At 27.8% G+C, this 14729-nt stretch overlaps 1 protein-coding gene across 1 annotated transcript in view; it reads right to left on the bottom strand.

Annotated features, from left to right (window-relative positions):
- Positions 1-4111: 4111 nt before the first annotated feature.
- Positions 4112-14729, bottom strand: part of LOC105843821 (caspase-7) — a 36465-nt gene continuing 25847 nt past the window's right edge. Inside the window, exons 3-6 of the mRNA XM_065790785.1 lie at positions 9437-9610; positions 6453-6611; positions 5819-6361; positions 4112-4838 (exon numbers count right to left, since the gene is read on the bottom strand). Coding sequence (XP_065646857.1) covers positions 4534-4838; positions 5819-6361; positions 6453-6611; positions 9437-9610 — 1181 coding nt within the window. The 3' untranslated portion in view covers positions 4112-4533. The remainder of the gene's footprint in view (positions 4839-5818; positions 6362-6452; positions 6612-9436; positions 9611-14729) is intronic.

Below are 14729 nucleotides of genomic sequence, written 5' to 3'. Positions count from 1 at the left end.
TTTATTAATGGAGTTTAAATATTTTATTATTTTGTACCAAACAAAACTATATATAAAACAGCCTTAAAATAATTAAAAAAGTTTTTTAGATTTTATTATTACCGAGCAAGCTTGTTGTTAATCGAACTTTTATCAAGTTTCATATAAAATATATTACTGTTAGAGGTTGGTTTTACCTGGTTTTGCTATTTATGATTACTATTTTAATATTACCAGTATTGACTAATCATATCAGTCTCTAAATAGTAGTTGTAAAATATATTGATAACTTTAATCATATTAAAATTTTTATTTCAAAATATTAAAATTTTTTTATTTGGGTGTAAGTGGTAGGTAAAAAAAAGGGTGTCCTTAAGACAATGTACATAAGAATGCATTGAAAAAATAAATGTTGGTTTCTTTAAACGTAATAGCAATAAAAGTTGCCTTTTGCTTAAAAATTATCAAATTCCATATAAAAAAAATAAAAAAATAATATTCTTCAGGTGCCCTGAAAAGGGAGCCTTGAAGTTGTAAAAAAAATTTTTAAAATTTTAAATTTTAGAATCAATTTTTATTTTATCTATTTTCAATGCTAATTGTAAAATGAGCTTTTGGCACCATTTTAACCTCGAAACCATTTTTTAAATTTATAAAAAAAGTTTTTGTTCTTTTTTGAAATTTTCGGATATTGATATTATGTATTTTGAAAGCTAGTTATAAACGTGCTTGCAGTAATTATTTGATTGAAACAATGAAGCCCACATACATTGTGTATCAATATGTGGTTATAAAATTAGTTTGCCACTAATAAAAAATGTGTCGAGTTATGTTTAAACGTTATGGGTTTGGGGTTTTGAACAATCAATTTTTTTGTTTAAAAGTTATATGTTTTTGTAAGATACTATATATAATATGGTTTTAATATATAATACTATATATGCTATATGGTTTTAAAATTAACACATTTTCTCCTCATCTATTAACATATAATTTCTTCTGTAATGGTTTACAATCAACTAGCAGGCCCAAAAATAAGAAAAAAGTTAAAGTGCCCAATTATTGGTTCACCACAAGAATTATCTGAGATCATTTAACCAACCTATGAGAATGTTATGAAATGCTATTTACTTTTTAAGCATGAGCTGAAACCAAACTTTCATACCAAAGATCCTACTGTGTAAGAAATAGCAGAAAAGGTTTTTACAAACATTGAAATATTTGATTGAAATCATCTATTCCGATGATATTTTTTTTTTTTTTTTTTTTTTTTTTTTTTTCTTGTTATTCACCTCCTCAAGGCTGAGAAGGCCACTACAGATGAGGAGGCTATCACATACGAGGGTTTTAAAACTAATCAAGACTTACCACGACCAATAAATGAAACTGATTAAGCCACTCAAGATCCAAAATAATGACAAGAGGTATAAGGAGAAGTGCAAAAAATACTTTTATGCTTCAGAGACGAAAGCAAATTTTGTCTCTAAAGTGGGCTTCGGAAGATTGCAACTGCTGTAAAGTACGTAAGGTTCCAACTGCAGAATAAGAGTCCCTAATCAACCAGCAAACGAATCACTTAATGTTTATTGGCACAGAAGAGGCCTCTACTCTAGCATCACTCATCATAGAATTTAAATATACAGAATCTTGTAACAACTACTGTCCATAACCAAAAATCTTGCTTCGTTTGAAAAATTCAAAAACATTTATAATAAAAAAATTATCAACATCTAGCTATTAATAAAATATTCAAAAAGTCCATTCATCAAGCATCCATTCTAATTGAATGGAACTGTCCAGGTGGGTACTATACTGGTACTAATCTATAGGTAACTTGTTTACAAAGCTCTCTGCACCACCAATAAAGAATCATAGGTAAATGGAAGGATAATCATTGACATCTGTGTGTTTAATTAATAAGGCTAAAAGTTGCAAAGATTGAATTAGAGTTCTAGAAAATAAGGACGGTGTGCTAATATCTGATGAATCTGAGATATGCAACTTGCTGAACAAACAGTTCTTTTCTGCATATAGCAAGCACCTCCCTATGGTGATCCTCCTACTTTTCCTTCAACGCGCGGATGAGATTTTCAACTTAAATGAAAACATCTTTTCTCAAGCTGCTGTCGATTTGCGTTTCTAAATTGCACAAATACAAACCGCGAGGCATTGATGGATTCCATTTGTACATCCTCTCAGAAGCTCGATCTGCACTATCCTTGCCTTTTTCGTTGGTATACAAAATATCTTACACTATCAGTTCTGTTCCTACTTGCTGGAAGCAAGTCAACGTTACACCTTTTTTTAAGAAAGGTAGCCAGAAAAACCCAGCAAACTACCATCTAATTTCACTAACTTCTGTTCCTTGCAAGGTAATGGAGCACCTAATTCGTGATTGTATGCTCAAACATATGATTTACCACAACCAGCTTGACATCAATCAACGTTGATTTGTACCTGGAAAATTGTGTATAACGATCTTGATCGAAACCTTAATAATTATTATGATTTATCTTGATTTTGCTAAAACTTTTGAAAAGGTTAGTCACAGGTTCTAATTTTCAAACTATGCGCATATGGCACAAGTACCTGTGGATAGATAGAAGCCTTCTTACAGTCAAAGAGTTGTACAAGGTGAGTACTTTTTCGATTGGTTAAAGGTCCTTAGTGGAGTTCCGTAAGGTTCTGTACTGGGGTCTCTCCTCTTTGTGATTTTAATTATGACATGCCAGGCCTTACTCATTGCGTTTGTAAGCTTTTAGCGAATGATGTGAAACTAATAGCGGTTCTAAAGAATACCTATGTCTATCAAACTCTCCAAAATGACATAGACTGTCTCATCAAATGGGCCTACACCTGGAGCATGAGTTTTAACATAGACAAATGCAGAATTATTTTCTTTGATAAAAGAATTAACAACTGCTTTAACACCACTTTTATTGACGACCTACTGGGTTTGCACATAATCTTCACTGTGACCGACCAACTTGGTGAGATCAACACACAGCAACAACCACAGCCTTTGCGAGACCATTTCTGAGTGTGACCTTGGCATTATTGTCAACGACCAACTTAAGTGGCAGGATCAAGTCACACACACTGTTGCCAAGGCTAACATGGCTCTAGGTATATTAAAAAGAACCTTCCACCATTTGAATATTAATAGTTTTTGTATATATAATACAACTTATGTACGACCACATATTTAATTCTATTCTTCCACATGAAACCTTTATTATTGCCAAGACATCGGCACTCTTGATGCAAAGCAATAAAGAGCCACTAAGTTTGTGCCTCATCTTAGGTCCTTAAAGTTTTGTCAAACTAACCTCTATAAATATACAATCTCTAGAGGATAGATGGCATAAAGGTGACCTCATCCAATGCTTCAAGATGTACCACAGCCTCAACAATGTCAAGCTCCAAAGACCAAACCAGTTAGCTGCAGTATTAAGTGTGCAGGGATCTGGTAAAAGCCTCTGAGGACAGTGTCATCAAATTCAACACCAAACAGTAGCTAACTATATCCAATGAGAACTGTTTTTCACCAATTGGATTATATCTAACTAGAATTTCCTTCCGAATTTCATCATATCTGCTGGATTATTGAACAACTTTAAAAACAACTTGACAAATATTTTTCTGAATGTTTATTGCAAGAAAAAAAGAACTGACATTTATCAAAGCAGAGCTTTGCTAGTTTACTGCTTGCAAATGCTTAAACATTTTTGTAAATACTTATATTGCTATTATTTTTATTATTATTATTATTATTTTTATTAATTGGAAAAAAAGAAATAACTATTTTTTTTTTAACCTTTAATAACTTTTTTTGCAGATATGGGATCGGTGGGGACTTTAAATATTTTATTTGTAATAATATCCTAAAGGAATGTACCAATTTTCAGCTATATGCGAATTATTGTAAATTGAAATGTTTATTTTGACCGGATTAATATTCTGCGCAGCCATTTCCACTAAAAATCAGCCTCTTAATTTCCTCCTCAAAAATGTAAGTTATACGGCTGCGAATAGTAGACTATGGTGAACATCATTTTGCTAGTTCATCTCATTTTACTTAAAAAGACAACAACATTTAGGAGCGTTTAGATTAATAACTTTACTTTTGCTATTTCATTTTGATCACTTCTTTTTCCCAAAATAAATCAAATTACAGAATTTCTAAATAATTAAGTTATAATCTAGATAAAAAAAAATGTTATGTTCATCATGCAAAATATTTATATAAAAATTTGTTAAAAAAATATTTAAAAATTTATATTAAAATTTAAAAAAAGAAACAGGGTAAGGTGTCCTGCTGTTCATTATGCCCCACTGTTCTCTACTTTATAAGTCAATGGAAGTATAGTGTAGAAAAACATACAATAAATACAATAACTAACAAACGAATAACTAATAACAAAAAATAACTGCTAAAATTTATTTTATTAACTATCGTTATTATCGTTTATTATCGTTATTGTTATCACTTAGATTATTAACTCCCTCGCAGTATTTCAAAGTAAAACAAATCAATATACTTGCTGTCGACTGCTAATTGAGCTTGATACTATTGAAATATTCTTCAATTTGGCTTATTTGATCTCTTAACTCAAAAGCTTGTTCCCTGAACGGTCTAAGTGGTTTGAAACGAAGAAGCTTTGTCAAAGTCATGATTCGTATCGTTGACATTTGCTTTACTGTTGTACCGGTAACTTCGTCCACTTTATTACATAGCTTAGCGTTGAGAACAGTTAACATGTCTAATAGTGACTCACTGACAGCATTTTCTTTTAATACTTCACACAGTGCTTGAATGTACCACGAACCATCTTTCGTATTGCGCCAAGATACAGTACCTACATTATAAAAATATTCAAAACCTTTTGATTCAGATTTAAAAATTTAATATAAAAAACAACAATAAATAAAATAACAACAATAACAAAAAATAAATGTTAGAAAATTACAAATAAGACAATTTTTTTTTTAAAGTAAACTTTTTGCCTTCAAAAGTAATTTAAACTAACCTACATAGATCATAGAAGGGTTTAGGACTTGCTATTTCTAATTAGGCAAATACAACGAAACTTGGAACCTAATTAACGTTTCTTTATTGACAAATAAAAAAAAAGAATACATTTTAATCAAGTGTAAACAGTAGCACTCAAGCTTTTTCAATTCAAAGAGAGCGGTAATTTGTATTCTTACTTAATAGTTCGATAGATATTTACTGCATGAATTTTCTTTATCTTTTTTAGATACAGCTAACCAATCAGTCGCAAGAAAAAAATAAACACGATGAATAGGTTCATTCATTAAAAATTCAGCTCGTTAGGTAAAGTAAAAAGATTATTAGCTATAAATAATTTTATTTTAATTGAAAAATGAGAATATTCGCCAATTAAACATCATCAGCATTTTAAATAAAACCTATATAAAACCCAAATCACCCTATACAATTAGAAGTTAATTTATTATTATAAAAAACTAAATTAACTTAGAATCTGATGATGCACAAAGACAGCATTGATGAAATAAACAATGTTTATTTCAAATTTTAATGAAAAACGTTTTTATTCATTAAAATAGAGATAGCATCAGATGCATAGCTTTAGTGAAATCACATTTAATAGAACTAACCCACATAATTAAAATGCGCATCAAAACTTATTTAAAATGTAGAACATTTTACAGCATGATAAAATATTCAGTAATCTTGTTATCAAACTATACAAACTTGGTTAACAGAACGACAACCATAAAATTTAGCTTTATAATACTGCATTTTTACGCTTATAAAATAGAAGAAATTTTATTTGAAATAAAAAAAATTTACCTGGATTTGCAGAAACAGAAAAACAAAAGTCGGCATTTTCAGGTAAACTTTTTCGACCACCTGAAGTTTTATGCCCATGGTTAATACCAGGGGAGTCAGCAAGTAAAACTTCCTTTTCATAAGCATTTCCCTGACAAGCTTGAATAAAAAAAAGTTTTGGTTTACCAATTAACCATTTAGCAGAACTGCCACAAATAGCAGTTTGCATATCGCTAAAATCCAATTTTTTACCATCAGCCCCATACACACCATCTTGGAAACCATGTGACAAAATACAACACACAAAACAATCAAACTTTTCTTCATTTAAAGGAGGTGCTTTAATAATATCTAGTATGCTCTGAGCATCTTTATCATAATGAAGATCGATTTTAAAATTCAACCATGAAAATGCTTTTACTAGCTCGATCACATCTTTTTGAGTACCAGTGCGCCTCGACAATCTTTCTTTATCTTCAGATTCAACAATTTCATTAAAGCTATTGCTTATAATATGACAGATTCCAACTGGATTTCTATTCAATGTATAATATAATGAAGAGTCTAAAAAAAATTTTTTTATTAGAAATCTCCTGGGTTGTCTGCTTATTGTTTGCAACAGATTGGCAGAGAGATTTAACTACATAAACAGTACCTTTAGGTCTTGTTTCTTGAACAGATATTTCTAGACTGTTTTCAGACGGTTGCATATGATTAGATTTTGAAGGTAGAAACTCACCTGGTTTCATCAGTTTTGGTTGAATGGTTTGGGGTTTAGAATCACGAGAAATAATTAAATTCTTGTTTCTTTCATCTAATAAAATATTTTATTATTTTAGCAAACAGAATACTTCTATAAAAAAAAACTCGAAACTGCTGATTAGTAAAAAATAAAATTTATTTATATTATAACTTTCATATTATAATTATTATAACATTTGTTAATAAAATATTATTAAAACAAATTGTTAATAAAATATTATTAAAACAAACTGTTAACAAAATAATGGCAATTAAAAGGCAATTCTTGTTTAATAAAAATGTTAAATATGCGGTACTAGACAAGTGGTAGAACACTTAATGTGATTCATGTTTTAAAACTCTACTGCGCCATATGTGAGTGTATATATATATATATATATATATATATATATATATATATATATATATATATATATATATATATACCTCCAACATCGCATTAGCAATAAATTTGTAAAAATTTTAATAAAAATCACAATATTTTTTATTCTTGACATGTTTCGTAGTCTTACTACATTTTCAAAAGATTTAATTTACAATTAAAACTCTGGTAAATAAATTTAAAAACTGAAGACGATACAGAGAAAAATTAACGGACAAATAAACTTGTTACAAACCAATTAAAAATTATATTACAAATTATGACAAAATAAACTTCCTAATATTAAAATATTAATAATAATAATAATATAGTAAGTTAGATAGATAAATTTATAATATAATGAGATGTTTGTTTATTTAAAGAAGGATTTTCCCATTTAATATGAAGTGCTTCTTTTATTTTTAATTTGCTAATGGTAGAGGCAGTATCTAAAATCTGAAAGCAATCATAATTAGTTAGTGTTTTACAATTAATGGATGAATTTAAATGTTTAAAAATATGCGATTGCTTGTCACTCGTAAGGTGCTCATTTATCCGTGTTATCAAATGTCTGGAGGTTTCTCCAACATAACTAGCGTTACAGCCAGCACAAGAAAATTTGTAGACAACGTTAGATTTAAGCATCTTAGGAAGTGGATCTTTTATGCAAAAATTGTTTTTTAATTAATCGGTTGTGAATATAAATTTGATTATTACATTTTTACAATACTTTTTAATAATTTTATCAATTTTAGTTTTAGGGAAATTTGAGTAAAATCCAATAAATGGAAGCCTAAAATATCTTATATTAGTATTATCAACAGTATTTATAACAGGTGGATTAATTTTCTTTTCAACATATAATTTAATTTCAGTGTCGATAACTTTTTGCGGAAATTGATTATTTTCTAAAACTAAAGAAAGATTTTTTATATCCTTATCAAATCCAAACCACGTGTTGTTAATTTTATATGTTCGATCAATCAAGCAACGTATAAGACCAGTTTTGTAACATGAAGGGACAAAACTAAAGAAATTTTGTAAAAGACCCGTGTATGTTTTTTTGTGATAAACTGATGTGGAGAGTGAATTCATATTAAATGGGAAAATTCTTCTTTAAATAAACAAACATCTCATTATATTATAAATTTATCTATCTAACTTACTATATTATTATTATTATTATTATTAATATTTTAATATTAGGAAGTTTATTTTGTCATAATTTGTAATATAATTTTTAATTGGTTTGTAACAAGTTTATTTGTCCGTTAATTTTTCTCTGTATTGTCTTCAGTTTTTAAATTTATTTACCAGAGTTTTAATTGTAAATTAAATCTTTTGAAAATGTAGTAAGACTACGAAACATGTCAAGAATAAAAAATATTGTGATTTTTATTAATATATATATATATATATATATATATATATATATATATATATATATATATATATATATATATATATATATATATATATATATATATATATATATATATATATCAGTCCTCGGAATTTAAAAACTTGATTTTATTTGCTATTCTAAATAAATAAAAAGCCACAAAACCAAAGCTTTTTTTAAATTTTAAATAAAATATTTAAAATAAAAATGCCAGACGACTGTTGTATTCAAAAGTTCTAAATAATAATGTTAATATTGCTAAAATAAAAACAAAAAATAAATTAACATTTTATTTAAATTATGGGTAAAATGAAGAAAATAGCAAAAGCAAAACAAAAATTAGCAAAAGCAAAAAAAAATTAAAATTTTGAAAACTTTTTTTTTGCTTTCGCTATTTTTTGTTTTTGCTTTGCTATTGTATTCACTTTACCCATAATTTAAATAAAATGTTTATTTTTTGTTTGTTTTTATTTTAGCAATATTATTTAGAATTTTTGAATACAACAGTCGTTTTGACATTTTTCTTATAAAGTTTTTCTCTCAATTTTATGCAAAATGTTTGCAGTTTATTGATTTTTTGAACCCTGTTTCTAAATTTTGTGCCAACTCTGATATATATATATATATATATATATATATATATATATATATATATATATATATATATATATATATATATATATATATATATATATATATATATATATATATATACACATATATATTAGGGTGTCATAGCGCCCCAACTTTTTTGTTTGATGCTGTTCATAATTTTGGTATTGTATGTTGGCATAAAAATGACATATACAAAAGATTTTTCTTGTATGTTGGCATAAAAATGACATATACAAAATTGACAACAGGTTGTCAAAAAATTGACAACCTGTTGTCAATTTTGTCAAGGAACGGGTTCAGTAATTAATTAATATTACCAAATCCATTGTATACTGATTTTTTTATAGTCTATATTATTAAAGATATTTAAGGTATACAAGTTACAAGTATAAAGATATTAAATTTTATAAAATTATTAAAGATTATTAACTTCTTAAAGATATGTAAATGTTCAAATTAAACTAAAAATACCAGCTATGTATTATAAAATAAAATTAACCTGACGGACTCCTATCAACTAGTGAAGTCATTTCACACTCATAAGTCTTTTTACCGATAGTGTGTTTATCATTAGAGTCTGGCAACCCGTGAGGGCTAACAGATAAACTACCAGTAGGCTTTGATTGATCATTACATGATTGATATAATTCTCTATTGTTTGTCTGAACATCAACTAAAAACAAATCATGAAAAAGAAGTTTTTCAAATCAGCATTTTAACACTCACATTTTTAGAATAAGTATTTATAATGATATAATAATCTACTATTACACAATACTAGCATTAGCTGTAGTAGTAGTAGTAATATTACACAAGGTGAGTTCTTGTGTGGGGCTCTGCATGTTGATCTTGTTCAACAAGAGAACATGGGTTATTTGAGATAAGATGTCATGTTTACATATAGTTATTTTTGATATGCATTAAGAGTTATTATATGAGAAATATAGACAAAGTCTGGAAGTGATGTCTTCAAAATGTCTTTATTATTAGATATTTTGTAGAAAATAATGAAACTAGGCTGTTGTCAAATTTTTTTTTTGAGAACTCTTATTATTTGGGGAGATATTGAGTCCAAAAATTCAGCCAATTTTGTCAAAAATTTGTGCATGGAGTACAATTGCTACTTTGAAGAGCAATTTTAGCAACATGAATTTAAGAGACAAATTCTTTTTTTATTTTTCTGCTACTCCAGGTAGATTCCTACAGTAAAAATATAAATTCAATACGGTTATACTTTTTGTTGTCTATAAATCATCATTCAAATCTGCTAAATTTGACATTTGACACATACTTTGAGCATTAATATCTTATAAGGCTGTAACTTGCACATAAATTCCGTATTCATTTTTTACAAAAAAAATCAAGTGGATGCAAGAGCCTGGGAAGGAATAAGCTGCAAAAATGGATTTTTGCAGTTAATACGCTATGTTACATTACCAATTACAATCCTGGCCTTAGGTCTGCCATGAAATGTAAAATCCATGTGCTCAAGTGATAAAAAGCCTACAGAAGTCCTAAAAGTTGACTTATTTTTCCACATTTTGAATTTAAAAAATAACCTACCAATGGTATAGATATGTTTAGCAAAGGCTATTTTACATTGTAAATAATTAGTACTCTAATTAAAAGACAAAAGACATTTTTGTAATGAAACTCTACAAGAGTGCTTAATGTAACAAAAACCTAAAAATAGGTTAAAGTAATGGAATGGCAAAAGTGTAATATCCAATGTAAGGGAGAAATATATTTTTGATATGACTACCAATTTGGTGTGACATTTGTGCAAATGTAATGATTTGTACACAACTAATTTTCCTTTGAAAAATCAATTTTATATTTGCTTTAAACAATTGTTATTGATAGCTACACAAGCAATTCCCTTTAGACAATTATTTGTAATACTTTCTTTATACAATTATTAATAATTGCTTTTGAACAATTTGATGAGGAAACTGGATTTTGGCTGAAAGATTTTGGACAGAAAATTTTTCCAGCTGACTTCTGTGAAGGTAAAAAAGAGTAATTTAGAATAAAAAGAATGTTGATGTCTTCTTCTTCAATGAAAATGATTAAATGAGAAATTTTTTTTTTACTGCTGTATATAGCTGTATATAGATGAGCAAACCCTGTTGATGTACTCTGTCTCGGTGATGTTATTTTGGCAAACATTAAAAATGATTATCTTGTTTAAAAAATCTTCATGCAAAGTCAGATAATGCATCATTTTATCGTAGAATCATCTACTTAGAAGCCATTTATAAAGTTTTTAGCAAAATGTGACATATTTTATTTAAAATCTTTCTTAAAAAGTATAACTACAACGAGCCTTCACATGAATAAAAAATCAATGTGATAGAGTCAGCGGGAGTGAAATATGTCATCAGAAGTTTTTTGATGCTGGAATTACTTTATTGACTGCAAAAGATCTTTATAAAACTCTTCATATAAGAATTCAAAATGCTGTTACTGTAGTTGAAATAAATTCAAAAGCCTCTATTTTACAGGACCCAATCTGATTCCAACAAAAATTCAGCTGTAATTCTTTTCATTTGTTTTCTGATCACATGTTAATTTGGAGAATTGGTAAAGGTAAAAAATGGAATTATACAATAATGACATTTCATACTTTAGTTTTAATTTTAAATTGCCCTTTAGTTCATCTTGCAAAAATTATACTGTGACAACAATTTCCAAAAAACTACATGTTAATAGAAGTGTTAACTCTATAAGGTTTTGTACACAATTTAATTAATATGGGTCATGCTAAAAGGGGATAATCATGAAAATTGAAAAATATAATGGCGTTGATGTTTTAAAAACAGGGTTTAATTATTTATGATAAAATGAAACATGTCAAACGCTTGGTTACTACAGTAAATGCAATCGATTGTAGAGCTGTTCATGCCAAAGGGAGTTGAGTCACTGACTTATCCCCTATTAGCATAAAAATTCTTCTTATGTTGTTTATAGCCTTATGTACTTATATTATCACATTAAATCCTATTAAAATTATGATAAAACAGCTGTTAGAAAATGCGCATTTGACCGGAAGCCAGACTAGAATTGAATAGTTTTATGCATGTTTAGTCAAAAATATTAGTTTGGATTTATAAATTAAAATTTTTTATAACAAATACTTTTATTGTAACACCTTGTCAGATAGAAAGTTTTCACGAACTGACCAAAATAAATATAGTAAGAAAAAAAATTCCCCCACCCCTTCTGTTTTATTAAAATACTCCCTTTTTTATGTTTAACTTTGTCTTGTGTTCTTAGTCTTATGCTATTTATTTTTCTATGTAGCTTAACTTAAATAAGAATTAATTTTATAAATTAACTTTATATTTTTCTTCATTACTCTTATCATAAGTAAAACATGGAAATAAATTCAGAAAAAAGTGATAAGTTCCTTAATAAAAAGTCAGCAAAGAAAAGGAAATCTGATCCAAGTCTTTGGAAAAAAAACATAAAAGTTGCCAGAATAAAAAGTGATGAATTAGTTAACTTCCAAGGAAATACTGTAACTCAAAAGTAGCTTGGCTTACCCTGCAAGTAAATTTTTTTGTATTCAATGTTACTAATAGTTTTTACAATTTCATTTTCACAGTTTTTTTTCAAAATTTTAATAAAACGCAGTATAAAAGTATTTTTTATTTAGCTGTCAGAGAGAACAACTGTCTCAAAAAAATTAACAAAGAGGATCGAATGAATATAATTAACCATTTTCATACCTTCCACACAAAAGATAACCATGATTTGTTCCTAAAATTCTTGATTGATTCCCAAGAAAAAAAGTAGAGACAACCTAGGAAGGAAAAGGTTTTTTTTAAGTAGTGCTTCTCTTAAGAATCACGTTATTGCGGGTTCTAATTGAATGCAGGTATGTTTTAAAGTCCTTTTAAGCTTACATGGTGTTACAAAAAAAAACGAATTGAAAGATTGCGAGCTTTGAAAATGATTGGAAAAAACCCAGAGGATAAAAGAGAAAGTTACATAAAAGAAGCATTGTCTGAAGAAACTAAACTTTTTATCAGACAGCACATTCAAAGCTTTCCAACTAAGAAAAGTCATTACCTTGGAGAGCCTATATGCTACCTAAATACAACTTTAAATATTAAAACTATGTATAGGATTTTTAAAGAAAAATACTTTTTTATAGAAAGCTTGTGCGAAACAGAATTTTTTCAACTACTTTAAAGAAAACTATGAATCCTTTCCTTTGGAAGGCCACAAGTTGACATATGCTGCACTTGTGAAGAAATCAATTAAAGTTAAGAAGTCCTTATCTCAATGAGGCAGCAAAGAGATGTGCTTAATCTGAACTTGAGGTACATAAATGCAAATCAAAAAAGTTTTATGATCGAATCCAAAAAGATTGACAAGGACAATAGTCAAATTATATCATTGTGTTTTGAGTTTATGCAGAACATACAAACCCCAGAAATACCAGTGCAAGAAACAGTCTATCTGAACCAAATTTCAGTTAATGTTTTTTGTGTTCATAACAATAAAAGTAACAAAGCACACATTTTTTTTTTAGCACGAAGGCACAGAAGACAAGGGTGCAGTAATGAAACCAAAAGTAAGCAAGTTAAAAAGGACAAAAAGCAGTAATTTTCAATAAGCAAGTTCATGTACTGCACATATGATATAAAATTTCCATCTAAGATTATTGGCTGACCTTTCATCAATTCTATAATGAATCATAGCTTTTCCTTAAAAGCAACTGGTTATCCAAACTTACCCTAAGCTAACCCTGAATAAAAATTGCAAAAATGGCAGACAGAAAAGAGTTTGAAGGCTTTCATGCTAAAATTTATGTGTCCAATAACAGAAGTTGTTGAAGCTGAAAATGATGATTAAAGAGATTTCTTTGTTCTCAGACTTAAAAGATTTCTTTGATGAAAGTATATATTTATGTAATTAGTTCATTATATATAGGAGTGTATGTAAATATTGATTTCTTGATGTTTTTAGTAAATAACATTGATTTTTAAATACATTTATCTGTCTTTTTTTCAAATATGCTAAGAAGGTATATGTCAAGCAACTTTAATGATTTTTTTTCATGGTAAATGTCATTAAATAAGTGTGATTCATGATAACTGGGGTTATAAAGAATTTTTATACAATTTATTAAAAAATTACATTTTTTTTGAATAAAAATAAAGATAATGCAAAGTTTTATTAAAACTTTATGTTGTTGAATTCTCTTCTTTTACCATGAGCCGACTCAATTGTAGGGAGTCATTTTTCAATAATGAATCATTAGAAGAACATATGTTTTCAGAAAACCATAATTTTCAACCTGTGAAGAAATTTATGATAAACAGAGCAAGACTATCTTACATTAACAAAATGAAAATCTCTAACCTAAATTCTTTTGATTATCTTCTATTATCCCATTTTGTCATTAAAGAAGGGATTAAAAACTTTACAAACATCACTGGATGGGCATTAACAAAAAAAAAAAGTGTTCAGATATACTTCAAAGCAAAAAATATTCTTAAAATAGATGTTTGTGTCTGGAGAAAAACTTGAAAAGAAAATGAATCCAGGTTCACCAGCAGCTCAGGACAAAGTTAAAGCTAACTAAATGTGAGAACTCAACAAGCTTAATCATTATTCTCTAGGCAAGTAAACTAATTTGCATATATACTAATAACCAAAGCTTGCATTTAAACTATAAAAAATGTGACTTTATTCTATTCTAAAGAATTAAAATCAATATTTTGCAATTTCCTTCATGATTCAAGTTTATTTTTTTAGAAGGAGTAAATAAAAAAGATCAG

Source organism: Hydra vulgaris, chromosome 02 (genome assembly GCF_038396675.1).
Source record: "Hydra vulgaris chromosome 02, alternate assembly HydraT2T_AEP".
In the NCBI taxonomy this organism is placed as follows: Eukaryota; Metazoa; Cnidaria; class Hydrozoa; order Anthoathecata; family Hydridae; genus Hydra; species Hydra vulgaris.
The sequence above is the reverse complement of the archived record's forward strand: the minus strand, read 5'-3'. Positions and strand labels throughout refer to the sequence as shown.